The sequence below is a fragment of the Mastigoproctus giganteus genome, chromosome 3, assembly GCF_048544385.1.
Source record: "Mastigoproctus giganteus isolate SK-2022 chromosome 3, ASM4854438v1, whole genome shotgun sequence".
Classification (NCBI taxonomy): domain Eukaryota; kingdom Metazoa; phylum Arthropoda; class Arachnida; order Uropygi; family Thelyphonidae; genus Mastigoproctus; species Mastigoproctus giganteus.
The window spans coordinates 23,847,668-23,875,488 of record NC_143577.1 but is presented as its reverse complement, the minus strand read 5'-3'; the positions used below and the strand labels follow the sequence as shown (position 1 = coordinate 23,875,488).

The 27,821-nt window shown below is 35.1% G+C and overlaps 1 protein-coding gene across 7 annotated transcripts in view; it reads left to right on the top strand.

Moving 5' to 3' along the window:
* LOC150087802 (formin-binding protein 1-like) overlaps positions 1-27,821 on the top strand; it is a 260,095-nt gene that overhangs the window by 122,098 nt on the left and 110,176 nt on the right. For all 7 annotated transcript variants that reach the window (XM_090370428.1, XM_090370427.1, XM_090370425.1 and 4 more), the window contains exons 7-9: positions 2,790-2,918; positions 10,042-10,188; positions 16,187-16,396. In XM_090370428.1, the coding sequence (XP_090226554.1) occupies positions 2,790-2,918; positions 10,042-10,188; positions 16,187-16,396 (486 nt within the window). The remainder of the gene's footprint in view (positions 1-2,789; positions 2,919-10,041; positions 10,189-16,186; positions 16,397-27,821) is intronic.

The following is a 27,821-nucleotide window of genomic DNA, read 5'->3' as shown; positions in this document are numbered from 1 at the left end:
TTAATAACTGCTTTACAATTGTTGCGAGCTTTGGTGTAGGCAGAAAATGAAAATGAAGATTTGGAAACAAGCCAATTACGATATGCAATGTTCTTCTCTTGAACAGCCTTAGCACATTTATTGGAAAACCAAGGTCTGGATAAAGGACGAGATTTTAAAGTGGAGTGTGGAATAAAGGATTCCATTCCTACAAGAATAATTTCACTGACTCGATATAAGCAAACGTTGACATCATAAATTTTGAAACAGTAATCCGACCGAGGAAAAGAAGAAAAGAAATCTTGCAGGTAATCCCGTTTTGCATTCTTGTAATGCCAAACAATATGACGTTGGGAATAGCCATGAGATAAAGGCTCCATTGGAGAAGAGACAATCACCAAGTTGTGATCTGAGGTGCTTAAATGACCACTCACTTCGACCATGTACTTAGAAGGGTTGTTTGTGAGAAAAAGATCAAGCATGTTGGCTGTATGGTTCCAAGTGTGGTCTAACAATAGCTTTATATAATGGAATTATGACATCTTTATCTCTACTAGCAAATGTTCAGTAAATCATCAATAGGACACCATGGGCCTTCCTTGCAACCAGTCTACAATGCTCGGAGAACTTCACGTGTGACCTTACCAAAATACTCAAGTCCCTTTCCTCCACTGCTGGCTTTAGTTCAGCTTGGCCAAGTGTATAAGTTATTTTGGGGTTACTGTTCCCCAGGTGCAATACCTTACACTTTTGCTGGATTAAAGCATAGTTGCCATTTTTCTGATTGTTCCTGAAGAGTGTCTATATCACTCTGAAGAAGCTCTGCTTGCCGGTGATCATTAACTACTCTACCAATTATTACATCATCTGCAAATTTAGACATCACGCCCTCTATCCCTCCATCGATTTCATTTATGAAAATTAAAAACAACAGTAGTCCTAATAGTGATCCTTGGGGAACCCCACTTCTTACGTCAACCCAATTTGAGGAATAACCATTTATCACAACTCTCTGCCTCCTACACTGAAGCCATCCAGTTCTTCATCTAAGGATTTTCCCTGTGATTCGAATCTATTCCAGCTTATAAAGTAACCACTCATGTGGGACTGAGTCAAATGCCTTGCTGAAATCCAAATAAACAATGTCAAAATTATTCCGTAAGTCCAGCTCTTTAGTGACCCTGTCAAAATAGCTAACCAGATTAGTTAAACATGATTTTCCCTTTACAAAACCATGCTGGGTATCCTTCAGAATTCATTTCTATCTAAATGATCCTGAATTTCATCCTTGATCATTTCTCCATGATTTTCCAACTACTGAAATTAGACTAACTGGCCAGTAATTTCCCGCTTCACTCTTAGAACCGCCCTTATGTATTGGAGATACAGTGGCACTTTTCCAATCCAACGGAATCATTTCCAAGTCTAGTGATGCCCTCATAATTAGCCACAATGGTTGAATGCACTCACTTGCCACCTCCCTTAAGATTATAGGGTATATGCCATCAACCCCAGCAGCCTTACTGGCCTGTAGGATCGAAAGTTTTTTCATTAAATAAAAATGTGAAATTTCAGCATCATTAATAAATCTTTTTCAACTTCACTCCCATAATTTCTCATTGACGTAAAGGGTTTTTCTTCTGTAAATATCAATTCAAATTTCCTCATTATAACCATTACTCACTATATCAGTGATGAGTTAAATCTACCTCCTATTTTTCTTAATTCTTAATAACTTATAAAAAGATATTCAAAAAACAAAAGAAATATTAGAGAGAAAAAAATTAATAGTATTATATACCTACATATTATTTGTATTAATATGCTTGTATTTGGTTTTTAAATCGATCCAGCCAACCGTTGTTACATACAAAATCATCACATCCAAATTGTTTAGTAAATTTTTCCACTTGAGCCTTCAAGATTGGACCGTCTATTGAAAATCCAGCACTTGTTTGTGTAGTGAACCATTGAAGCAATGCTTCATCTACGTTTGTAACCTTGCACTTTCTAAATTTTTATTTTTTTTTCCTTTTTCGGTTATGTTCTTTTCCATTGCCAATATGTAAACATGTTTATTCTTCCACAATGTCGATACCGCTGATGAGGACAAAGAAAACTTTTTACACACTTCAATGTTTTTTTTGCACCACTTTCTAACTCATGAATAATTTCGACTCTTTCACGAATTGAGAGAGACTTTCTTTTGTTAGTAGACATGTTTCCGAAGGAAGGGTTCATTTCTAACTGATTTAACTTTAAAATGACAGTAAAGTGACCTGCATGCAAACAATCATCGCTTCCAAAATTCTTAGAAGTCCCGAAATAAATTTATGGTTCAGTGCATACAAGACAATCTGTAAACAAAGGACAAGGTTACATCATAAACCGGCCTCTAATCCGATGCAGGTGGTCATAAAAGCTAAGTCTTTCATTTTTGTCTATTCCAAGAATTGAGGTTTTTTTCGACTACCTGAGCAATTAAGAATGTTTACATGTTTGCATAGTTTGCCAAAATTTGTATGGTATATACGTGTAGTACGCTTGTTATAAACAGTGAGCAGTTGTATGGGAATACGCATAATTTAAAATCATTACGGCCATGATCTTGTTATTTCCTTGCTCGTTATAACCAAGTTCGACTGTATTTTAGAATGGTAAAAGTTATGAGTTAGTACTATGATTGCATTCTGTGATCAACTTTTTTAAGAGTTCACTGATAAAATTTGATTAACATAATAGCATTTGGTGCATGTTTGTGTATAAATTAATTCTCTTTTTTTTTTTTTTTTTTTTTATATAATCATCAGGCTAGGATTATTAGTACAATGAAAACTCAAGCTTGTGAAGAAAGTAAGACAGAATATGCCAATCAACTGCAAAAAACAAATGATGTTCAAAGACAGCACTATTCTGAACTAATGCCTCAAGTTTTTCAGGTATTATTTTTGAAGTATATTTACTTAATTGTTAATATATATCTGAGAAAACATTTAAAAATTAAAGTAAATATATCTTTAATTTAATGCACTTCTAATTTTTTTCCATTATAGTTACAAAGTAGTAATAAGTAAACTTTCATGTTCTATGTGTTGCTTCTGACTTATTTAAAGAAATTTATTATATAGATGTGCACAGATATAAAAATAAAAGGATCATAGTGCTTCCCTATTTGCTATAAAGTTAATTAAAAAAGTTAGATAACTAATTTTTTTTTTTTTTTTAAACAAAATATGCATATTTTACTTAGTTCCTTGATAACACCTCTGACTTTTTTTTATTAATCTCTATGAAGTTAACAGTTTTCCCAAAAGAAAAAAAAAGTTACTGATACAATTGGTTATTGTGATTGGTCCAATAACCAATTCTACCAGTTGTCTGCTCTTTTTATTTTAATAAAACTAGTTTGTGTATTCCCATTTATTTTTGAAATTTCTTTGTTATTTATGAAAACCTCATGCCTTACTGTTGGGTGGCTGCTTTGTTAGGTACCTACCCTTTCACAAAGTAGAGTACTCCTTCAGTAACAGCATCCTGTGTTCATAGCATGTGTGCTGATACACAGGAATTCTGTAGTGTGGAATGGGCAATATGAAAGATTTAAGTGACTTTGAACATGTCATGGTATTTAGAGCCAATGTGCTGGTATAAGTATTTCGAAAACCCGCAACCCTGCTGGGGTTTTTGCACACTTTGTTTCTGGTGTATGCGTATATGTCGCTAATAATATCTCCATGTGTGTGTGTGTGTGTGTGTGTGCACGCACGTCTTTACAAGCTGATTTGTATGATGTGCAGGCTGACCACCTCCCTCAAATGAAGATGGCTTTAGAAATTCCTCCAGTCGTCGATGGGAATCAAACCCAGACCTCTTCAAACAAGTGGCAGATAGCAATGTGTCATGCTGACTGACTGCTACAGAGGGCCATGTCTTGGATGTATCGAGATTGATCCAATAACCAGTTGTTCACATGGCACTTGTGTCGTTGAAAACAGTTCGTTGATGCGGGACCGATAGTTATGTTGGATAAAAGAAAGGCTATAGACAGTCAAATCATATAGCAACCCATTAAAACAGTGGTAACCAAAGAGACATTTCAGAATGCACAACTCATACCTTGTCATAGATGGAGTATCACAGCCATTGACTGAAATGGGTTCTACCCCTGTCAGAAAAAAAAAAAAAAAAAAAAAAAAACCCCAATAGAGTGGATTCAGGAACACCAGCACTGACCAGTGGAGAATTATAAAAATGTTGCCTGGTCTGACAAATCTTAGTTCCTAGTGTTTTTATGCTGATGGAGGACTGCAATATTGTGAAAACAGTGCAAATCCAGGGATTCATCATGCCAAATGTCAATCATACAGGCTTATGGTGGGAGTATAAAGATGTGGGTGGCATGCAGTGGAGTAACATTTGGATGCCTCAGTTTATCTGGAAATTGTTTCTGATCAAGGACATTTCCTATTTAACATGACTTACAAGTAGAGCACTATGCCTTAAACAACATTGTTTTGCTGATAAGGGTCGCTTTCTGAAAACTGAACAGATCTCCCCTGCTACTTCTTCCCCAAAGAAATAGCTTATACTATGAATCAGCATGCACCTGTTTCTGAGTGAATAGTGGCATTTGCACATGTGTTCTTTCTCATATTGTTAATGCTGATCTGTATGAGAATTTTTGAAATGTTGTTGAAATGAATGTTTACCACATTCATTTCAACAACATTCATTTCAACAAATGAATGTGGCTAGTGTCATTCCAATCCTTGTACACAAAATTTCCACATACTTGTCATTCTAAGCCTGTGCACTAAGTTTACATTGGCAGTTACAGTACAGATTACATGTAACTGCTGTATATACTGGCATTTAATCCTCACATCTGGAACTGGAGTGGTCTTCAATCACAAAAATAAGTTCAGTTATGATCAAAATCATTCAAAATCAGTCGTGAACAAAATCAATTGTAAACGTCGTGAATTCAAAGCAGTGATTGCAAAGTAAGATAAGAAAATGAAAAAAAAATATCTTTGGACTCTAAGATGATGCCAATTGTCAATTGTGCAAGTGCAGAAAAATGTGAAGAACAATTTTAAAATGTAGCATCACAGTAAGTGATATAAGAGTACATGTTATTGTCTAGAAACAATAACCTCTTATACATGTACATGTATAAGAAATTGTCTAGAAAAGGACAGATCATTGTCATTGTAAATCAAGCTTCAAAACTTAAATGGTATGTCTCTGTACTCATCAACAGCATCTAAACTGTTACAGTCTGAGAGATGAATGGACAATAAACTTTTGTGCTTATTAAAATGGCAACTACAACAAGTGGAGATTAATTAATTTGTTAAAGATAATAAGTTATTGTGTCAAACAGAAGTAATTATTAATGTGTATTGCAAACTTAAAGCTGCAAGCCATGCAAGTGAAGTCACTGAAAGTTTCTTTTGGAAGCTCAAGAAAATTAGAGCCTAAATTATAAGCATCATGTTAATTTCATCTCATCAAAGCCTCCATCACTTTAATGTTGTTCGTAAATGAACAACATTAAAGTGATAAAATACATGAAATAATAAAAATTATTAAAATTAGCAATTATTTATACATCACTGATATTGCTTAGACTTTAAAACTTGCATGCATCCTTTTTGCTTATGGAAATCCCAAACATGAAATGCATTAGAACCTTTAATGCTTACGAGGGGCAGTCAATAAGTATTTACAAAATCAATAAAAATAATTATTTTGTAAATACTTTGCCTAGAACTATTTCCATTAGGAATTTGAAACTTGGCTAGCAATTTAATCCTTCTCTATATAGCTGCCTTCTAGAGCTACAAGTTCCCCACCTGTGGATAAGCTCTTTTGGGCCTCTCGAATAGAACTCCTCACTTTGAGCAAAATACCAGGCTTCCACTTCATTAATTATCTCCTCATCAGTTTTTTGAAATCTGTGGGCATGTAATAATTTCTTCATTTTAGGAAAGAGGAAACAGTCTGAAAGTTAGAAGTTGTGAGAATGAAGTGTGTGCTACAGATTTTCAAAGCCAAAGCCACTACTGATTGCAAAATCCATTGTAAGAGCAGTCGTATGAGCAGGAGCATTGTTGGCTATGAGGCAGTCACCTTTGGATAGCTTTCCATGTCTCTTCAACTTGATAGTCTCTCTTAAATTTCCCAGGAGTTTTTTGTAGTACTTCTCAATGATGCTGTTTGCCTTTTGGGAGATGATCTGTAAGGATGATTCCTTTAGAGTCCCAGAAGACTGGCAACATGTTCTTGGTGGTACACATTTGAACCTTGGCTTTTTGGACAGTTGGTGAAGATGAATGTTTCCATCGTTTGCTCATCTGTTTTGTTTCTGGGTCATAGCGATGTTCCCAGCATTCATCCATCATAATTCTGTCAAAAAACAACATTAATTCTACAAAGCTCTAACAACTGTGAAAAACTCTACAAAGCTCCAACAACTGTGAAGAACTCTACAAAGCTCCAACAATTGTGCCAAACACTTTCTGGAGCTTTTGAGGTGGTGGCTGCCACCTTAGACATATGCATGAACTCATACATTATGGTGTAAACTGACTCAGCTAATGTTCACTTCATTCACTGTAAAATTTATGGTCACAGGTCATCTGTTTTCAGTGGCTAGCTGTTCCACTTTAGCCACAATTGCAGGGTCTATGGCTGAGATGGGCTTCCTTTTCTTAAATCATTGTGTACACTGCTTTGTCCACACCAATTCACTTTCATCTTCATATGAATTTGTTTCCTTACCTTTCAAATGAAGAAATTTTATAATGGATTGGACCTCAGCCTTCTCCAGCATACCACCTCTCAGGGTATTTATGACTAGTCATGAATACACTTGAGAGCTGGTATGCTGGAGAAGATTGAGAAGAAGTATAACCGATGGATCTATAAAAACAAATAAGTGTTATCATATGAGACTTGGTGGTATATGTGTACATAATATCAAATCCAAGTCAAATATTGCTCAACTTAGGGTAAATACTTATTGACCATCCTTTATAGTATCATACATAGATCAAAGGTTGAGTAGACAGAAGATAATCAGTGATGTTAGACTTGAATTTCTGTAGATTATAATTTTTGGGAAATACATGCAAAGGAAGTTTTTCCAAAGAACAGGAGTAGAAGGGATACATGTGAAAGTAGAAATAGTTCTGTAAGGTTGGAGTTACAGTGAATGGATGTTTACTGGTTGAAGTAGATGTTTGGGCTGGTTTGGAAGAGAGCAGTATAATTATAGATGCCAATTCAGAAGAACGTTGCCCAAGGAAATATCTTGGGCAACGTACACACACACACACACACACGTGTGTGTGTGTGTGTATGTGTTGAGATTTCGGGGCACCACTCCATATCTAGGAACAATATTTCACAGTAGGATGATTTGAAATTTGTACAATTAGTAGCTGTTTAGAAGAAAAATAATGTCTAGAGCTTAAAGAAAACCCAGTTTTTTTTTTTTAATGCATAAGCAGCAATATTGGTGATGTGCTTGTTGCTAAGAGAGATTAGAACTGAGGATAATTCTCAGTAGAGATATGTGATCTAGTGTAGAAATCTGAGTGCCATTGAAGATGAGCATATGAGCAGTACGCTTCTTTTTTTTTTTTTTTTTTTTTTTTTTGCAAAAAAAGTAAAATAACACTGGGTTTTAAAAGGATTGAAGTAAACAGAAAACAGTTGCCTGGAGATTGACATGTAATATTTGAGAGGGTGAAACTGTTTTTTTCTTCAAGATTTCTCAAATTGGAAAGTTGAATATAGTGCTTCATCATTTATACACCTGTGGGTAGGATTTCCAGTCAGTAGAAAAAGGTCATTGATATACAAGAGATAGAGAATGGAAGAGAGACAGAGAACTGAACCTTGTGGAACACCAGCATTAGTTGAGAAGTTAGAATACAAAGCTGTACACTGAGCAGTCAGAGAGAAAACTACCTACCTAATTCTTTGAAAATTTACTTTTCTAGTATAATTTTCCTAAGGTCGAAGTAATTGTACCTGGTGATTTTGATGTTCACAACTCTAGCTGGCTTCAGTTTTCTAGTTATGTGGACTCGCTTGGACGAGATGCTGAGGTTTTTGTGATTACTAATAACTTTACACAACTTATTTATTTATCTACCAGAAAATCTTAAAACCACACACTCAACACTCTTGATCTTTTCCTCACCAACAACTCCAGAGTACACAGATAATGTTAGTTGTCCTCTAGGTATCTTAGATTACAGCTTTGTGGTCTCTTCTGCAATAGTGCCTATCCTTCATGGCCATTCTCAGCCTTGTTTAACATTCTAAGAATACAAAATAGGTTGATGTGTGTGATTTCTATTTTTGTTTTCCTAGGTGTAAGGATTTTTTAAAACTTTTTGATCCTGTTATTTTCTCAAATCGTGTCCATGAAATTATTTATATAGGGACAAAGTTCGTTATTCCACCCTAAAATCTTGTCCTTCATCTAAACCTTGGTTTTCCAATAAATGTGCTAAGGTTGTTCAAGATAAGAATGTAGCATTTTACAGCTGGCTTGTATCAGATCTTGAGCTCCATTTCTGCCCATACTAAAGCTTGCAATAGTTGTAAAACAATTATTAATCAATCCAAACTTGATTTTGAAGAGAAAACTTTGCTTCTTGTTCACTCTGTATAATCTATATACAGAGTGATCAGAGAGTTGCTACCTATATTTAAAATGTTACTGTAGGAGCATAAAACACAGAATATTTATTAAAATTGTTTATTAGAGAATTTGAAGCATTTAAAATTCTACATTTGTTTTGTTTTTGTTTTTTATTTTAGGTAAGTAATTAAACACAGATATCTCAGAAAAGTATGAAGTACTGACAGCATCTGATAACATGTCAGCATGCCAACAACTGAATATCATTGGTATAGCAACGATTGATTGCAGCCAATGTGATGTATGTATGTAGAAACCAAGGAAGGAATGCAACAGTTAAGTTCTGAAACCATTAAATGTTGCCATGAATAACTAATAACAGTGAGATCCATAGCTGATAGGTGTGGTGGTAGACTGTACTTCCATCAGATGAGGGGCATTATGGCCTAAGCTGCCCTTGCAACGGCGCTTCCGTAGCCAGGTGGGCAGGAGCAGCAGTGCGTAGCACACACTTCTTGATTAGACCGGGGTTCGAGCCCTTTACCACCAAATACGGAGGATGCGGAAAGGTCAGGGAATGACCACCGCATATCCCCGGAGCAATATGGCCTTAGTTGCTAATGCTCCTAAAAACCAAATAACAAACAAAACAACAGCCCTTGCAGCATTAAGCCGAAAGGAGTAACATGTCAGATGAGAACACCAGTCTGATACAAGTTGCTTTTCACAAAGTCCTAAGAAATCCATTAGAGAATGTGTGCAGTAGACTGGGCTGACCTGTCAATCTGTACAGAAAATTTGAAACCGGTTGTTGGTTGTTGTGTTGGAGGATCAAAAAATAGCATTGAAATTGATTGCTCCAGTAGGAGGATTGCCTTAGTCTGGAAAACTCCCATGGCACACAGTTTGGAAACCACTGCTTTATTATAACACACAATAACCTTTTCAGTTATAGGAAACAATTTCTTTCACAATATAAACACACGTTAGCATATGTGCATAAAGTGTCTATCATCTTCACCATGTATATGCACCTGCATATAATAAATCCTAGTATGGATATTCATAAAAAAATTTTATTTGGCTCTTTTTAGAATAATTTTTTTGAGCCTTCCCAAATTTCATTAAAATTGGACAATTATTATTTATTTTTATGGCATATATATCACATAGGCTATCTGTATACCGTATATTACAGCTGAAGCACTGGATATTATGTTTGCTGTCATGCTCTGTAGCAGATGCATAGAAACAAAATGTTCTAAGTTCATGCATAGAAGTCATTGCTTTTTGCCTTTTTTATATAAATCATGAATGTACTATTTGCTAATATATTAACTTGTTCATTAACTTGTTTTTATTTGACTTTTATTTTATTTGTAATATTGTGTGTGTTACAGAATCTTCAGGATATGGATGAAAGGAGAATTGTCTGTATTCAGAATTTTATAAAACATACATCTGAAATTCATCATCAGGTTATTCCTATTTTAACAAAATGCTTGGATGGAATCATAAAAGTTGCAGACTCAATTGATCAGACACAGGTAATACTTCGCTTTCTTTTTTGGCTATGTTATTATTGTTTTAATAAAGTGAATCTACATTTTTATAAGTTAAATTATAATATTAAGGCTGTACAATAAAGAATGATCATAATTTTTCATAAAGGACCATAGTGCTTGCTGTTTCTAGTGGGCTGCAGAATTTAAGACTAAACCAAGCTGCATCACATAACAGCTGCATGTGCAGTTGACTCATGACAATGGCAATTTGTCAAGTTTATGCCTGTTCAGTTTTGCCTACGTAACAACGATTGCAGCCAATGTGATGTATGTATGTAGTAACCAAGAAAGGAATGCATGTGAGGAAGTGACATGTGAGGAACAGTATGCTGCTCTTAAATTTTGTTTCTCTCTCAAGAAAATATCAGCCGAAGTGTATGAAATGTTAAAAGAGGCTTAAGGCGAATCTGTGCTTCCATATAGCACAGTTTGGAGTTGGTTTGAATGTTTAAAGATGGGTGTGATTCAACCAATGCTGTCACCATAGAAACCATACACACTGCTTCTGGTAAATGTGAGAGAAGATTGTTGTATAATAGTAAGGCAACTGGCAGAGATGTTGAGAATATCAGAAGGGAGCACTCACAGTAGTCTCCATAACCATTTGCATACAACATGAGTTTTTGCATGCTGGGTTCCAAGACTACTCACATCTGAGCAACAGCAAGTTCGCGTGGAGCTGCAATGGATGGTTACTGAAAATGGCAAGGTTCTGCACTAGGTGATAATGGCGAATGAGACATGGCTTCATCATTTCAACCCAGTGAATAAGCAACAGAGCTCTGTTTGGAAGTTTACATTGTCGGCAACACCGAAAAAAGCAAAAGTTGTAGCTTTTGCGGAAGGTAATGGCCATCTCCGTTTTTGACATTCACGGTTAGTTTACCAGCATGTTGTACCATATCTTACGACTGTTATTGGGACCTAGCAGTAATAGTGACAAATGATTCAAGAAAGTAAGCTTAAACTTATATAGCATCAGCCACACACACACACACACACACACACACACACACACACACATCCTTACCTTCTTAGACCTGTTAGACTTTTTAGTTTGTTAGTAATTAATATATATATACACACACACACACACACACACACACACACACACACACACACACACACACACACACACACACACACACACACACACACACACACACACACACACACACACTCAGTAAATAAAGAAAGGTAGATTTCCTTTTATTTAAGCACAGAACCACTTGAAGTGAATCAGAGAGAAAAAGTCACTGGAAAAGAACTGAAAATTGATCGCTTGGAAAGAGCACTTTATATATTGCAGAGAAAATCGCTTGTCACTCGGGGCCTCGGTATGGTGATCATTTGTACACTTTATGCTGGAAGTGCTATATAGCAGCTGTGTCCTATAGCATATCAGGGAGAATTTAGTAACCTGCCTTCAAATCAGCCAGAGACTGAATAGATATGTCCTTGAGATATCTCTATAACTAAAGGTCATGTAGAGAAATCTGTAGATCAAGGTGGAAAAACCCAGAAAGCGATAGGTGTAAGTACAACAGAAGTACAAGGGCAAAAAACAGAGTAAAGAAAATTTATGGACAACAAATGGTTGGAGAGAACACTGGCTATCCAACTAAAAATCAGAGGACAGACCATAAGACAGAAGCTTGTTCAGAAAATATTTCTGCTAAGCACATTCAACTACTGCTTGGACATCTCCAAACTTTTATATATTAAATTTATCCAAAGGTGAGTAATATAAGTCAAGATATCACTGGTGGATCGAAATGGAATTAATATTGGCAATCACTGATCAGATAAAAGGTTTCAATAAGTAGTGTAAAAGTTGATAGCTGATGCATTTCCTCATTACCTTGGAAATAGTTGAGGTAAGTGCGATGGGACAATAATTTGTTACCCTTTTTAGAATTGGTTGAATGTAAGCAAATTTCCATCCAGAGAAGAAAAAAAAAACCTGTGGAATGAGACACTACAAAAAGGTGAAACAAAACAGGAGTAAGTTTTAGATTATAGGTTATAAAGAACAAGTGGAAAAATTACTATTAGGATCTGAAAACTTCTTGAGGACTTCTTCCAATGGCAGAACATTAGAAGGATACTAAGCTGCCTTAATCAGAGTTCTTCTAATGTCCTTCTGTCGATAAACAATGGGAAGTATTGAACGTAATGTGCTTAGTGTGGTAGGAGGAGAGTTACTAAAAACAACAGTATAAGAGTTAAAGGAAAAGTAAGATTCGAATGTCATCTTTAACGTCAGTGAATCTGCAACACAGCCATCAGAATGTAATAACAGAGATGGAAGGATGGATGAAGAGAAGATTTAGTCAACAGTTTTTTTTTTAATACTTAGTACCGTGCATGGGTTGGAGGTTGAGAAAGCAAAAGAAGATATTTGTTGACATTAGACTTGAAATTCTGTAGACTAATTTTCAGGAAATACATATGAAGGAAGGTTGTTCCAGAAAATGGCAGTTCAATGACTAAACGAGGAAGATGAAAAGCTGGTTCTGTGAGTTTGAAGTTGGACAATAAATGGATGTTGGCTGGTGGCGGCACATGTTCAGACTGTTTTGAAAGAGAGAGCGGGAATTAGAGAAGTCAATTCAGAAGAACAGTGCCCATGGAAGCATCTGTAGAAAAGGCATGCAGCAGAAACAGAACATCTATGAGACAGAGTGGAGAGACTCTGTCAGAGGTGGGCAAAAGTTGTGGCCAATAGCTTTGGCAAGAGACCAGAATGCTCGGCAACCATTAGAGCAAGAATCAAGTTTTTTACTCTTAGCCTGTTCAAAATCTAGTTTGGATTGATTAATAATTGCTTTACAGTTGTTGTAAACTTTGGTGTAAGCAGAAAATGAAACTGAAGAACTGGAAACAAGCCAATTACGATATGCAACGTTCTTCTCTTGAACAGCCTTAGCAGATTTATTGGAAAACCAAGGTTTAGATAAAGGACGAGATTTCAGAGGGGAGTGTGGAATAAAGGATTCCATTCCTACAAGAATAATTTCACTGACACGATCTGAGTGAGCGTTGATATCAGAAGTTTTGAAACAGTAATCCGTCCAAGGAAAAGAAGAAAAGTAATCTCACAAGTCATCCCATTTTGCATTCTTGTAATGCCAAACAACACGAAGTTGAGAATAGCCATGAGATAAAGGCTCCATTGGAGAAGAGACATTCGCCAATTGGCATCTGAGGTGCCTAAAGGACTACTCACTTTGTACTTAGAAGTGAGAAAAAAGATCAAGTTTGTTGGCTGCATGGTTAAGATTGTCCGGTATTCTGGTAGGTAAATGAACAATCTGTGCAAGGTCATTGGTAATTGCAAAAGCTTCAGCATCTCGACCAGCTGGGTCTGTGTGACATGAAAACGAAAGCCAGCTGGAGTTGTGAATATTAAAATCACCGAGGGAAATTATCTCACTGTTGGGAAAGTTGTACTGGAGAAAATCAAGTTGCAAAGAAAGGAAGTCAAAGAGTTCCAAGTGATTAGTGAGTTGGGAGAACAGTAGAGACAACAGATGAATTTGACAGAATGAAGTAGAGAGATTTTAAGCGAGAGAACATCGAAAATAGGAGATTCCAAATGAACCAAGTCAAGTCTCTGACAGGGAATAATGGAATGGATTTATGCACAAGTACCACCTTTGAGACGAAAGGAATCATACAGTGAATAATTTGGGCAACTGAGATGAGCAGTGGTTGAATCAGTCGATAACTGAGATTCTGTCAGAAAAAGTACATGGCGTTTGGTAGACTGTAAGTGGAAATGGACATCATTGATATTAGAACTGAGACCACGTATGTTTGTCACTGGTGGCACTGCTCCTGCCTCCACATGGTGGGACAAAGAAAGTCACTCTCCCAGGGCTAAAAGGAGAACAGTGGACTTAAGTAATTGTCTCCCTTTAGAGCCATCAAGCTCACGGACATATATCCAATGAAAATGACACTAACCAACCTAAAACCAAGGGCCACTCCAAGTGCCCATGCTAACCACAGTTCACCAGCAACAGCGCCTACAATGGGCATGCGAGCATCGAAACTGGACCTTGAGTGGTTTGAAGAAGGTTGTCTGGTCCGATGAATCCCGTTTCCTGTTGCACTATGTGGACGGCAGGGTACATGTGCATTGTTCACCTGGGGAAGTGATGGAGCCTGGATGCACCCTGGGATGAAAACAAGCCGGTTGCGGCGGTGTCATGCTTTGGGCAATGTTCTGCTGGGATACCCTGGGTCCAGTCATCCATGTGCCGCGCACTCTAATGTCTACCACCTACCTAAACATCAATGCTGACCAGGTACACCGTTTCATGGCAATGGTTTTCCCCTCTGGTGGGTGCCATCTTACAGCAGGATAATGTGCCATGCCACACCACCCGGATTGTTTGAGACTGGTTTGTGGAACATGAGGAAGACTTCCAGGTATTGCCCTGATCTCCAAATTCCCTAGACATCAGTCCCATTGAGCATCTATGGTTTGTGTTGGAACAGCAACTCTGATCTGCGGTGGACCTTACAGGAGTTAAAGGATCTGCTGGTTATGTGTTGGTACCAGATACCGCAAGACACATTTAGAAATCTTGTAGTGTCCGTGCCGCACCTGGTACAAGCTGTTTTGGCTGCACATGGAGGACCAACATCATATTGGATAGGTGGTCATAATGTTTTGGCTCATCAGTGTATTTCCTAAGCTGTCTTTGGCCACCATTTTTGCACAGAAGTTTTCAATTGCTTTCCTATATTTTTTTTTTCCCAATCGGAAATGGTTTGCTTTGCCACCCCTATATCGAGAGCAATCTTTTTTAAACTTTCCCTGTTATCAATGTGAAAAAGCAAGTTCAGTTTTTGTTCCATTGACACGGTAATGCTCTTTCTTTTTGTTGCCATCTTGTGTTAATCCAAAACCGCAAAAAAATAAATAAATAAAAACACACTGAAGAACTGAGGTATGGTGTACGTGTGGACAACGAATAGGCCAGTGCTTGAGATTAACCTACGATTGTCTCCGACCATACCATGTGGGTGTCCAGTTGGATTTCTGGAGGTCACAACCATAAAAACAATAAAAACAATTAGCAATCCCCTGTTTATTAGGCTTTTCTGTTAGTACAGTCTATTATAAGCGGATAGTAAACAGGATCGTATTGAATTTGTAATAATACTGACAGCTGGAATTCTGTAAGTTTTTATGTTATTATGGTGAAATGTGTTTCCCCTTTAATGAAATCTTCAGTCATATCAAGAACAAATAAATTTTCAGAATGTTCTCTTCATTCCTATTTTTTAAGTTTTGTAACTTGTTACTCTGTTCTCACTTGCACTTATCGTGTTAGTTGCAATTTGTGCTTGTGGTGTTCTTTGTTATTGATTGCTTATCTTTTTTACTGTTTTAAATTTTAAACCACCTCCCAAATGTCAGTGAACTGAAATTTTTTCGATAGTTAGAATTTTTCCCTGCCTGAAAATCCAGTCTGAATCATTGGGGTCTGGATTAACAGGGTTCTACTGTAGTTGGTTTTGGTAGCAGTCTTTTTGAATTTCACACGTATTTCACAAGTTGCAGGATCCAATTCAGATGTTGAATTTCATTGTAGATGTATTTGGAATTATTTGCACTAAAATGCTTGTAGAATCCTATCTCATTAGTTAGAGAATGTCAGCGACTTCAAAATATGTTTGTTTTTGAATAATTGAATATAAAATTAATGAGGATATACTATAATATTGTCGTCAGTATAATTCTTATATCAGTGACATTTTTTGGAATCTATCCAAGGTAAATAAGAGGATTCTTAGTGTACCTGGTAGTGATGTCTGCTGACCTGACAATGTGTTCTCCCTGTAATCTAATTTATATGCATATGAAATGTCATTAATGTTATAAATATTTTGATATTAAAGGAAAATAGTTTCAGTGAACCGTATCTACATATCACTTAAAATTATATTGTGCTTATTTGTTTAGGATTCTCAATTAGTTATTGAAAGGTACAAGTCTGGTTTTTCTCCACCTGAAGACCTACCCTTTGAAGATCTTAGTAGTATTAAAAATGGTGATTCAAGTGGAAATGTTCCACCTGTTCCCATTGTAAAAAATGAAACTGTGAAAGGCACATTTACATCTGGAAAAGTAAAGAAAAGGGGTGGTCTCTTTGGAATATTTGGTGCAAACAAGGTATGTACTATTTTAAATGTATATGTGCTTCTGAAATTCAGAAAAATATATATTTTTTTCATTTTCTTTCAATGTATTATTTAATGAGCAAATTTAAGATTATAATTTTACCTAAATATATATTTATATTTTATAAGTTGTACACAGTAATTTAATGATTATTATAACCATTTTAAAATGAGATTCTTAAAATGCTTGTTATAATGAATATGACTGGATAAAAATATACTTCATATTATTGTTTATGGTTAACTAGGCTCATCTGGGATTAGCTGATATGTATCTTTTGTTCAAAGGACATACACATAAATTTAGTTGTGCTTTAGAGACAATTTTTGATATTAGCAGTAACATGATGTTATTGTTATAAAACTAAGAAGAAAATAAAATTCAAGTCTGTGATGAAAACCTATACTCAGAAAAGATGCATTGCTTTCTACCAAGTGAAGTGTTCGTATTTATATTATAAGTTTTCCTGCGTATGTCTCCATTATTACTTTTTGAATATTTCTTCATTTAACAAGCATGCTTATTATGGTTATCCAGATTTCATTTGTGTGCAGAAATCAGCCTTTTTACAAGGACATTAGTGTTGTCACTCATTGACATTTCAGTGATTCAGACCCTATCTGAAGTTTCTACTGACAACTGGATCATCTAAAATTAAAATGAGAAAATAGAAATGCACTGCTTGGCTGATTTATCATTTTCATTTTTACTTTTTTTATTTTTATTATTATTTATTTTTTATTTTTTTTTATTTTTATTTATTTTTTAATTTTTTTTAAAAATTTTCTTGTGGTATGCCTTTTAAATCTTATATTAGAACCTATGATTAACAACATTTAGATCACTGGTATTTCAGATATTACCACTGCCTTCAAAAATACTTGCACAGTTACTTGACTCATTTTATACCATTGTTGAGATTCTTACAAAGGCAAATAAGGCTGTTATTTGTGGTCTGGAAAGCCATTCAGCTGTTGGGGGAAGTAGAGAAGTATTCTTCTAGTCATTGATAAGATTTATGCTCTATTTTTCATACCTAAAGAATGCCTCATACAGTCTTAATTGTAATATGTATATACTCCCTTATTCAGCTAATGTTAATATGACCAACACCATGTTTCAACTACCACAAACATTGTGGTAGTTGAAACATGCTGATGTACATGACATTGGCAGTCTCCTGTCATGTGTACCAGTATTTTTATGTATAGTGGGTTTCCTCTTCTATGACAATGTCTGGATAATTCAATTTTATTTAATGTATGCTTCTTGAAAGAGAAATAGCAGTCATGTAAGAAACTTTTATGATTTTTAACTCTTCAACTATCTTAATTAATCTTAATTTGACATCTTTAGCAGTCAAAAATTGAAAAATTGGCTTGTTTTTGAATATTGAATGTATTAAGGCTAATTTGTTAATTTTATCCCTATATACTTTCAAAGTCTTATACATAAATTGAAAAATCAGGTAATAATGTATAATTGTATTATTTCAATTTCTGTTTTGGATGATTTATGTGGACTATATTACAATATTAAGTTACTGTTAATAATGACAAGTCATTACTTAAATCTGAATTGGTGGTTGTATATTGTAAATATTTATAGCATAATTGTAGTTTTGTGCATATTTGAACCTCTGGAAAATGAAATATTAATTTGTTTATATATATTACTGTGAGAGCCAAAATATGGTAAATCCTAAGTTTTACCAAAGTGATTTGGTAAAAGTCTGAAATATTAAAAATATAACAAAATACGTTTAACTTGGCAGTAATACTATATATATTTATATAAAGTTTCAGTATAACAAAAAATATATATTTTTTTTGCTATAACGAAACATAGCACTATACACAAAACAAATACTAAACAGAATTGGCCAGCAAAGATGCTTCTACACTGAGATACAAATAAGTGAACCTTTAACTAACCAAAAGCAGGTATATAATATCCCATCAGAGCAAATTTCCAGGGGTTAAAAAGAGAGTTAACTACACCCAATATTTCCTAGTAGTTGTCCTTCCAAGTACTAACTGGGTCTAACACTACTTAACTTCAATGATCAGATAAGAATTGGTGCATTCAGACCAATATGATAGTTGACCACAAGATAGATTTGAGCTAATGCTATGGAGTCACCATGACAGAGATACTTACTTCTTTACTTATTTGCTCATCAGCGGTGAGTAGCAATATGCATCAAGTGTTTTCTCCTCTCAGAAGAGTAGAAAAATCTTCTATCCTTTTAATTGGATTTTATTAATATCACAGCATGGAGATATTTTTAGGACACATCTGTACTGCCTTAACATATTCACTGCCACCTAAATGTTAGAGAACTCATTCAGTGTACCATAATTTTCAGAACGTTGAAAAAAAAATTGACATTTTGGCATCCCTAGCATTCCAAAACTTTGTACATAATGGTTGAAAATTAAAAGTTTGAAAATTAGTTGCTAAAAGCGAATACTTACTTTTGTCTTAAGCCATAAATCAGAACAAATCTTAAAATTTTATAAAAAGTTTATTCATGTACTTAAACTAACATCAACACAAGCAAAAAAACAACAAATAAAACTATGTTCCAAGTCTATAAACAAATGCCGGGCATTACTGCAAATCATTCAGTCAGTGCCAATACTGAGTAGTTGTTAATTTTATGTGCCTTTATATTTATGGCACTCATTGGCTGACTGCTTAGAATGACCACTTATATGCGTTAATGTCACAGTACTTGGGTGCATTTTGAATGAAGATTGTGGCACATCACTCCTAGTGCTGCTTTATATATACACCAATGAGGCAAAACATTATGACCAGAAAGTCATGCAAATCGAAGCAACTGCAGGTAAACTACGGCGCATGCACGTAGGTTGGGACATGGTATAAAAAAACACCTGATACCGAGTTCTGTTAATCAATGTTACTCTTGTTATTCAGATGGGAAAGGCAGTGAACTTAAGCGAGTTTGACAAAGGCCAAATTGTAATGGCCAGACGACTGGGTCAGAGCATATCCGAAACGGCATGGCTGGTGGGATGGATAATGCACTATGCCACACTGCCCGGATTGTTCGAGACTGGTTCGCGGAACATGATGAAGACTTCCAGGTATTGCCCTGGCTTCCAAATTCCCCAGACATCAATCCCATTGAGCATCTGTGGTTTGTGTTGGAACAGCAACTCTGATCTGCTGGTTATGTGTTGGTACCAGATACCACAAGACATTTAGAAATCTTGTAGCATCCATGCCTCGCCGGGTACGAGCTGTTTTGGCTGCACGTGGAGGACCAACATCATATTAGGTAGGTGGTCATAATGTTTTGGCTCATCAGTGTATATGCGCTGATGCAGTGAACATGATAAACACTTCCATTTATACTTTTTCTTCTTCTGTTATAACACAAACTTTGTGAGTGGGCTTAAAAGTAAGCCTCTTATTCCATAACTTTTGAAGGAATAGGGATAAATCAAAACAGAAAAGTAGTTGTAGATTTAAACAAAAACAAAAAAAAAAGCTGTCGTTTTTTAATTTGATATATTATTTTTCTACATATACTCCACCCATCTTGATATAGTTCATCCAGTGCTTAATACGTTTTTGTGTTGTTCAAGTAAAATTCTTTCAGCTGAAATGCCAGCCATCTCTTCATTGCTGCTTTTAACTTCATCAGATTTGTATATGATTCCTCAAAATTGTTCTTTAAGCTTTTAAGTCCTTTGTGGCCAAGAAAAAAAAAATTGCTCTTTTGGGACTATAGTGAGGCTGCAGAACTACTTTAAGTGAGATTCATGCCATTGTTGCATGCCTTCAGTAGGGTTGCATGTTGCATTGAAGAAACATTCTGCATATATTGCCAGGCCTTATTAATTTGATAATTAGCTGATCTAAATGTACTGAACTGAATTCATTGTGGTTCCTTTTCCAAAAATTCAATTTAAATAACACCCATAGTCCCAAATCACTTTGTCTGACAAAACTTTGAGAGGAAAAAAAAAAAAGAGAGAAAAGAAAATTTGCTGTTGTCTCACAAACTTATTCATTTGATCTGATTATCACCACAGATAAGTTCATCTGCTCATTGTTTATGTGCTTCATCTGTCAAAAGTACTGTTTGTCCTCTTCAACCCTAATCATTAACAATGATTCTCTCAGCTTCACTTACTTTGACTTATAACACCAATTGATGAACATTGCTGACATCAACAGATTTATCCTTACACATAACTAGTAATTATTGACAAATTGCAAGAGATTTAACATTTTCACTAGTCAGAAACTAAATAACCACACTTTGTTTGAACCTGTATGTTCAAAGATGCTTTCATTTAAAACGGTGTAACTTGTAAAACAACTTTAATTGTCGTTTTACTAATTGAACTGAAACTATAAACTATAAATGCTGCTATGCACGTATTAAACCAGAAACTGTTTCCTACATGGAGAATCTAGTTTTAACTTGCTGTGCTGCCTATTGCCAAGGTTTGATTCGAGAGGCATTACTTTTAACCTCACGCTTGTGTAGTCAGTACAAATTATAACAGGTAATAATTCACTGATAATTGAGCATTGTAAAAAATGAATTTAGGTACTGCAGTTAGGTATAAGAGAACTACTTCTTAATCTGCATCATTTTTTAACATGGCAAGAACCTAATAGAAATATCACTGAGCACTTTTAGAATTAGCAGCACTATTACAGAATTAAATGCAAAATATAGGAATCAAAACCCTATATGTTTTTTATGTTTTTCATTCATCATTAGAAGAGAAATAAGGACAGGGCTAAGTCTTAATTAAGAATAACTAAACATAAAATAGAGCACAGATATTAACTGATAATGGGGAAGGAATGAGTTGCAGGAAGGAAAAATTGGACAACCACCATTCTGAGGCATGATATGGATTTAACTATCATCTCCTTAGCATTGGTTACCATGTGAAACAGTTGCTAAAGTGGCAAACTAACAGTAACTTTAGGTGAAAGTTACCCTCTACTACAGTGGGAATCTGTTAATTTAATCCATCTAAGAATATGGTATAATTAACTTCACTACCTTCGTATATGACAATATTCCTCTTTTGTTTTCTTAGTTATTGCTCTTCTGTAGGAAATGGAGACAAAATTCTTTGACATTATGTGGACATTTTTCCTCCAAGAGCATCAGGTCTAAACCCAATGGATTTTTGGTTGTGGGATTTTTAATGCATATTCTGTACACCAGAGTTCCAAATTTTGGAGTTGCAACCCCAGATTGGATCACAAACTGGTCTGTCTGAAGTTTATTTTATTTTCTTCTCCTGAGAGGTATGGCATTTGCTAATTGATCATGATTGTAAACACAGTTGAAATATCTGTATTATATTTAAGTCAAATGAATTGTGCTTTAAAATGAGAGGAGAAACAATTCAATAACAAATACATAAAGAATCATTGTTTAAATGAAGGCAGTTTTCTTGTTCAGCATTAGGTTGGAATATATAAGAAATTTTCCAGTTATACTATTCATTATAGCAACAGTACATTTTGCTATAATGCAGTTGTGTGAATTCTATATTGCTGGTTACTCACTGCCAGTATTGCCAGTGAATGTATCCTGAGAAATTCATTATATATTTTAGCCAAAATGCCAAACTGGGGAAAAACTACCTTATTTGCCACCTATTTGTGATACCCACTCAAATTTGCACTCAAAACAGATACCCTCCCCTTCCTTGTGTTGCAGAAAACTATTAATACTGGTCAGATTAATCATATCCTTATGGATTGTGCACTTATTACATTCAAGATAATAAGCATAATGTTTAAGTAATGAATATTTATGATAAAATATAATAACATTTATACTTTATAAAGGACTTAATAAATTTAAGTAACACAATATAAATTATGCTTATTATATTGACTATAGTCTGCTTTAAAGATGGTACTAATATTGGTAATTCTAAAAAAATCAATATTAATTTGGATTCTTGTTTCAGATTGCTTAACTTATGAATTGCTTGTTACACATATATAAGTTGTAGAGTAACTTTCTGAAGCAGTGGAAATCTAAATATTTATTTTACATTGGCTACACTAGAATAGGAAGTATGAAAAAAGTTAAAAGGTATTAACAGCACACATTGGCTGATATAATGCTTGGGATTCATTACTTTTGACTATGAGTAATTTATAGGTTTAAAATAACTTCATAAATATTTTTTTAATAGTTAAAAAAAGGGAATGGGTAGATTCTAGTTATTAATTTCATATGCATTAAGAATATATATGCTGACTGTTTCGATCAAATTGTGTATAAGTGTCTGTGACTAGTTGGGAGGACCATGAAAACACAGTTGGACTATCTTAAAAATACTCTATATTTATATACTTATGAATTCATAAATATATTATTTTCTTTTCTCTGCCTTGGAATTCTTTCACCATCAAAATATGATGTGGGCTGCTCTTAATAATGTTTAAGTAAGTATTGCAGTGAATAATATTTTTGGCTTATTCAAGCATTAAAATGAACATTGCTCTTCTGCATGGATATATATATATTTTTTTTTAATACTATGCACTTAAAATTAATCAAGTTTTAGTAGCATGCTTGCATGATTAAAAGCCATCACTATGCTTTGGGGTCTATTAACTAGAATATTCTTTGTCCTAAGAACTTATTATTATTGCTTTCAGAGTATTAAATACAAAACTGCTATTAACAACCAAGCTATCATGAAAATTTATTATTTTTATATTTCTGAAATCTCCATTCTCTCTCTAAAAGAGCTTACATTAAACAACAGGCACCAATTCACCAACTTTCTTACTCACTGCATCTTTCAGCAATTATAAATGTTGGATAGAGTTAAAATGTATGCACATTTCTAGCACATTATATAAATACATATAATTTAGCTAATATGAAATTTATTAAAGTTGTGCATTCTTTAATATAAAGTTATGATTAAAATTAAATAAAAATAGTACTTGAAAGTTAAAATGACCATTCTATATTTGAATATTGTTTATCATTTTATGTTAGCAAATGCTAAATAGTTCTGTGATTTCAGTAATTTTGTAATGTATCAGAATTCTGTTTCTACTTAGTTAATTAATAGTACAAGTTTGATGCAATTAAAGCTACTCAAATAAAACTGACTCTCTCTGGGTGTTTACTTCATAGTCTGTGCATTGCAATAAGAATAAACTAATTGACTTGATTGAGGTGTTTAAAGCTTTGAATGGACTGAGCAAGCTCAGTGTTGATGGGATTCTTCCTTTTACTTAGACCACACACATGAGAGGGCACAAATTCAAATTGGGGAAGGATGGTTGCAGAATAGATGTACGGAAGTTTGCCTTTAGCCAGCAGGTGGTTGATTGCTGGAACAAACTTCCATCCATTGTGAAAGTTGGTAGCCTAAATATAAATTCAAGGAAGAACTAGATAAACTGTTGGAGGGAATGAATGGGTGATGCTGTATAAGCTTGCTTACTTGCATCATTTGCTAATGCTAAGATAAGGATACCAGAAGAAATTTTTATAAATTAAAATAAAAAATATCTGGAAAGAAATTACCAAAGAAATGGGAAGTGAAACTTAGGAGTGAGACCTAATCTGAGAACAGTTCACTAAAGTAATCACTAACAAGTGAACTTCATCATTCTAAGAAACCCTGAACTGTAACCCCTGCCCAGGGATCTAATTAACCTTTTCATGAGTGAGTTGATAAGTAGTTGTGCCTAAGGAATGAATTTTGAAATTTTTTTTTGAAATTTCTAAAAATTATAAAAATGAAAAACTATGTACATAAATGCTTTTCAGATATTAATTTGTTCTTATTTCATCTTGGTTGCCCAATATTAGGGTGAAATTGTTTCAAAAATCAAATCAAAATTTAAAAAAACATCACAAAGAAATCACAAAATTATTTTAAAAAATCAAAAATTTCATAAAAAAACTCATTATTACTTCTTTTTGGTCCATATTCTACATCCGTTTTATATATCATTTGGTTTAATTTCATCAACTTCTTAATCAGAATTCTAAAGAATTTCAGCAAATTCAGATAATAATGGCTAACAGGTACAATCCCTTCCTGCAATTTTAAAATCTATTTATGTGTTGCTATCCATTATAAACTGTGATTACAATTACTTAGAGTCACAGATAAGAGATGTTAGCACTTGCATTTCTGCACATCTTTTCTTTAAGATTTATAACTTACTTTGAAACAACCTTGAAAAATGTGTGTGCATAATTATACACACATACATACCTCTCACGGTCCACGCAATGCCTGGTGCAGTTGAGTGGTCAGGAGTGGGAGCGCAATACCACACGCACTTTGAGTGGACTGGGATTCAAGCCCGTGACTACTAAATATGATTAATATTTGTACTGATGATTTATTGTAAACTCCACTGACCTGGTGGTCGTGTCAGAGTATAAACAAGAACATTTATACGTATGTGAGGTGTTTCCGAAAAGTAAGGTAACACATTTTTTTTTCTTAATAATGGTGAAGGGAATGAGGTGAAATGCAGTGGACAGATAGACCCATTAATAACGTTCAAAAAGACTGCCAGTGCAGTGTTGCGGTACTGTCGCCTCACAGCAAATTCTAGTTGCAAAATGATGGCTACCATGCAAGTGTGGTCCAAAACAGGTGTTCATGAAGTTTTTCGCTTTTTGCAAGCAAAAGGGTCTTCACCAAGTGACATTCACCATGAACTGGTTGCTATGTATGGCGAAAAGGTGATGACAAAGAAGCAGGTGTGTTTTTGGTACAATGAATTTAAAGCGGGCCATGTTGACATTGAAGATCGACATCGGGCAGGCAGGCAGGCCTTCATCGAGCAAGACAGAAGACAACATTCTGTGCATTAAGAGCATTGTTCTTGAAAACAGGCGAGTGAAACTGCGTGAAATTAACAAATAGTGAACATAAGTCAACTGTTCACGATATTCTTGGCTTTCGAAAGGTGTGCTGCCACTGGGTGCCCCGACAATTGTCAGAGGAGGACAAAGCAGAATGCACGAGGATGTATCTGGAGAACCTGTTGCAATACAGCGATGAAGGAGAGGATTTTCCCACTCGCATAGTAACAGCAGACGAAACGTGGGTTCATCACTTTACCCCAGAGAGCAAACAAGACTCCATGACCTGGAAACATCCAGGTCATGGAGATGTCATCCAGGTTTGCGCACAGGAGATGGAAACATCTCCTGTGCACAAAAAATTCAAAACTGTTCCCAGTGTCCAAAAAGTCATGGCCACAGTGTTCTGGGATCGCCACGGCATTCTGTTGGTGGATTTCTTGCCGAAGGGGGGAACAATCGATGCACAGCTTTACTGTGCAACGTTGAAAAAACTGAAAGCCAACATTCGACGCAAATGACCAGGACTCCTGGCAAGCAGAATGATTTTGTTGCATGACAACGCAACTCCACACACTACCCACACCACTTGTGAATGGTTGTGCCATAATCGTTGGGAAACTCTGTCACATCCGCTCTACAGCCCAGACTTAGCACCTTCAGACTTCCATTTGTTCGGCCCTCTGAAAAAACACCTTTCAGGAAAGCATTTAACCATGGATGAGGAAGTTCATCAGGCGGTGCAACATTGGTTACTGTGTGTGAGCACAGACTTCTTCAGTACTGGTATTGATAAACTGATCCATCATTGGGAAAAGTGCATCAATAAAACTGGAGACTGTGGAGAAGTAGTGCATGTCTACTTATTTCGTGGCGTGTAATTTCAACTTCATATTATTAAACATCATCAAGAGAAAAATCTGTTACCTTACTTTTCGGAAACCCCTCGTATATACTATGTACTTGCAGACTGGTTGAAAACAAAATTAATCTCCCACTTAGTCTATTAAACACTACGGGATATTATGAAGAGACCTAATGGATTAAGAAAATTATCCTGCTTATACAGGACAAATTTAATTGAAGAATGCCACAAATCATGGTTTGAGGAAGCAAAGCTTATATGGCACTACCAAAGACGAGAGGGAACATACTCCATAATTATTATGATCAATGACTGCTTATAATAATAATTTGTTCAAACATCTTTAAATTTATTCAGACTACCCATTTCCACAACATTAGATGAAGTTTAATCCATTACTTGCTGGCTAAATGCAAATTTTGGCCCATCTATTCTGTAAACAGCCCCTTTCATTTTAAATTCATGTCTCCTTTTGCGTGTGTGTCATCTCAAAAAGTGTAAAGACACCTTTCTTGGTCCCATCAGCATTTAGTTTGCTTTACTCTTTTGAAGCCTTATATTTCAATGCACCATGGAGATTCCTACTTTCCAGATACTGCAGTTTACAATACCGTCAATCATTCTTGGTAAAAATATTCTTTGGCACTCAACTAATTTTGTTGCTCTTCTCGGCACCCTTTCCAACAGATCTATGTCCTTTCTAAAATAAGATATCAAACTCATATTCAGTATTATAGTTGTGTCATAACCATTGCTTCATGTCACTTACCTATGGGATCACCTCTCCTACAACCTAACCATAGGATAATCTCATTTTTCCTACTAGCAAAATTCCTGTGTACCATTTACGGAACCTTATGAGTTATTCTAGCAGCATGATGCATTGCTCATAGAACTTTATGTCAGATGGCAATTACCCTGGGTCTTTTTCCTTGACTGCCTTGAGTTTGGTTCTACCCAAACATTATGTTATTCCAGGATTGTTGCTACCCAAATGTAGTAACTAACTTGACATTCATCAATGTTAAAATCCAGTTACCATTTTCTTGGTCTTGTTGAAATAACATACACTGATTACTATTATTATCCACCCTGCCCACATTTGTATCAACAAATTTAGACACCAAACTTGAAATTTCTACATCATTATTAAATACAAAAACAGTAAGGAGCCATCAGCTATCCCTGTTGTACCCCAGTTATCACATTAGTTCAGGAAGAGCAGTGGCCATTTATAACTACTCTGTCTCCTATATATAACCATCCCTTTATCCATAGGTGTAACTTGCTCTTAATGCTACTTTGCTTCAATTTATACAATTTCCTGTGAACAGGATCAAAAGCTCTGCTGAAATCTAATATAAAAATTATTCTTTGCATTCGGTTTCTTTTTAATAACTTCATAAGTAGCTAATCAGATTGGTCAGGCATGATCTCCCTTAGACAAATCTATGCTGTGATCATGTTATAGTTCCTCTCCTATCAAGAAATGTTAGGAGAGAATCTATACACTTCTTTAAATATTGGCTCCATTGTTTTCCTAGTTCAGAAGTCAGCTTATTGGTCTTTAACTATCTACCCCACTTGAAACTAACCTTGCAAATAGGAAGTAAATTTATATTATTTCTGACCTGTAGGAACTGTCCCCGAATCTAAGGATGCTCTCAGTATTATATCTA